This window comes from Condylura cristata, unplaced genomic scaffold, assembly GCF_000260355.1.
Source record: "Condylura cristata isolate star-nosed mole 26May11 unplaced genomic scaffold, ConCri1.0 scaffold00150, whole genome shotgun sequence".
In the NCBI taxonomy this organism is placed as follows: Eukaryota; Metazoa; Chordata; class Mammalia; order Eulipotyphla; family Talpidae; genus Condylura; species Condylura cristata.
This window is the reverse complement of record NW_004567251.1, coordinates 41,886-42,376: the sequence shown is the minus strand read 5'-3', so window position 1 is coordinate 42,376 and position 491 is coordinate 41,886. Positions and strand designations below refer to the sequence as shown.

At 72.3% G+C, this 491-nt stretch overlaps 1 protein-coding gene across 1 annotated transcript in view; it reads right to left on the bottom strand.

The window, feature by feature from the left end:
• The window catches only part of LOC101623849 (epidermal growth factor receptor kinase substrate 8-like protein 2), a gene marked incomplete at both ends in the record, with an annotated part of 4,556 nt that extends 4,069 nt beyond the window's left edge, over nucleotides 1-487 (bottom strand). Inside the window, 2 exons of the mRNA XM_012734949.1 lie at nucleotides 2-115; nucleotides 418-487. Of these exons, the coding sequence (XP_012590403.1) occupies nucleotides 2-115; nucleotides 418-487 (184 nt within the window). The remainder of the gene's footprint in view (nucleotide 1; nucleotides 116-417) is intronic.
• Between the last annotated feature and the right edge of the window lie 4 nt (nucleotides 488-491).

The window sequence follows — 491 nt, the reverse complement described above, 5'->3', positions numbered from 1 at the left end:
GCGGGCTGCCCGGGCACGGGGGCGGCCACCCCCGCGGGGCCGCCGCTCACCTGCACGTGGTACTGGGAGGTCTCCTGCATGATGATGGTGGAGTTGGCGTACTTCTTCCTCTGCTCTGGATGTGGACACGCCCCTGAGCCGGCCTGCTCGGACCCCCACGGGCCCGGGCGCCTCCATCCCGGCTCTGGGCGCGGTGCTGGGCCTGGCCAGGCCCCCTGGGGGGGCTGCCCGGGCCCCACACCTGGTGCTGGTGCCGGGTCGGGTTGCAGGCGGAGGCCAGCTGATCAATATTGATGCTCCCTGAATTATTAGTGGGGGCCTCTCCCCTTACGGACTGCGGGGCCGCCCAGCCGCAGCTGAGGGTCAGGCCGTGGCGGAGCGGAGGCCCCCCCAGAGCCGCCCCCCAGCCTCACTCACCAAACAGGTCCTTGGCACTCATCTTGGCCCCGCGGTCGGCCTGGCTCAGGCTGCCACTGCGGGGGAGGGGCTGG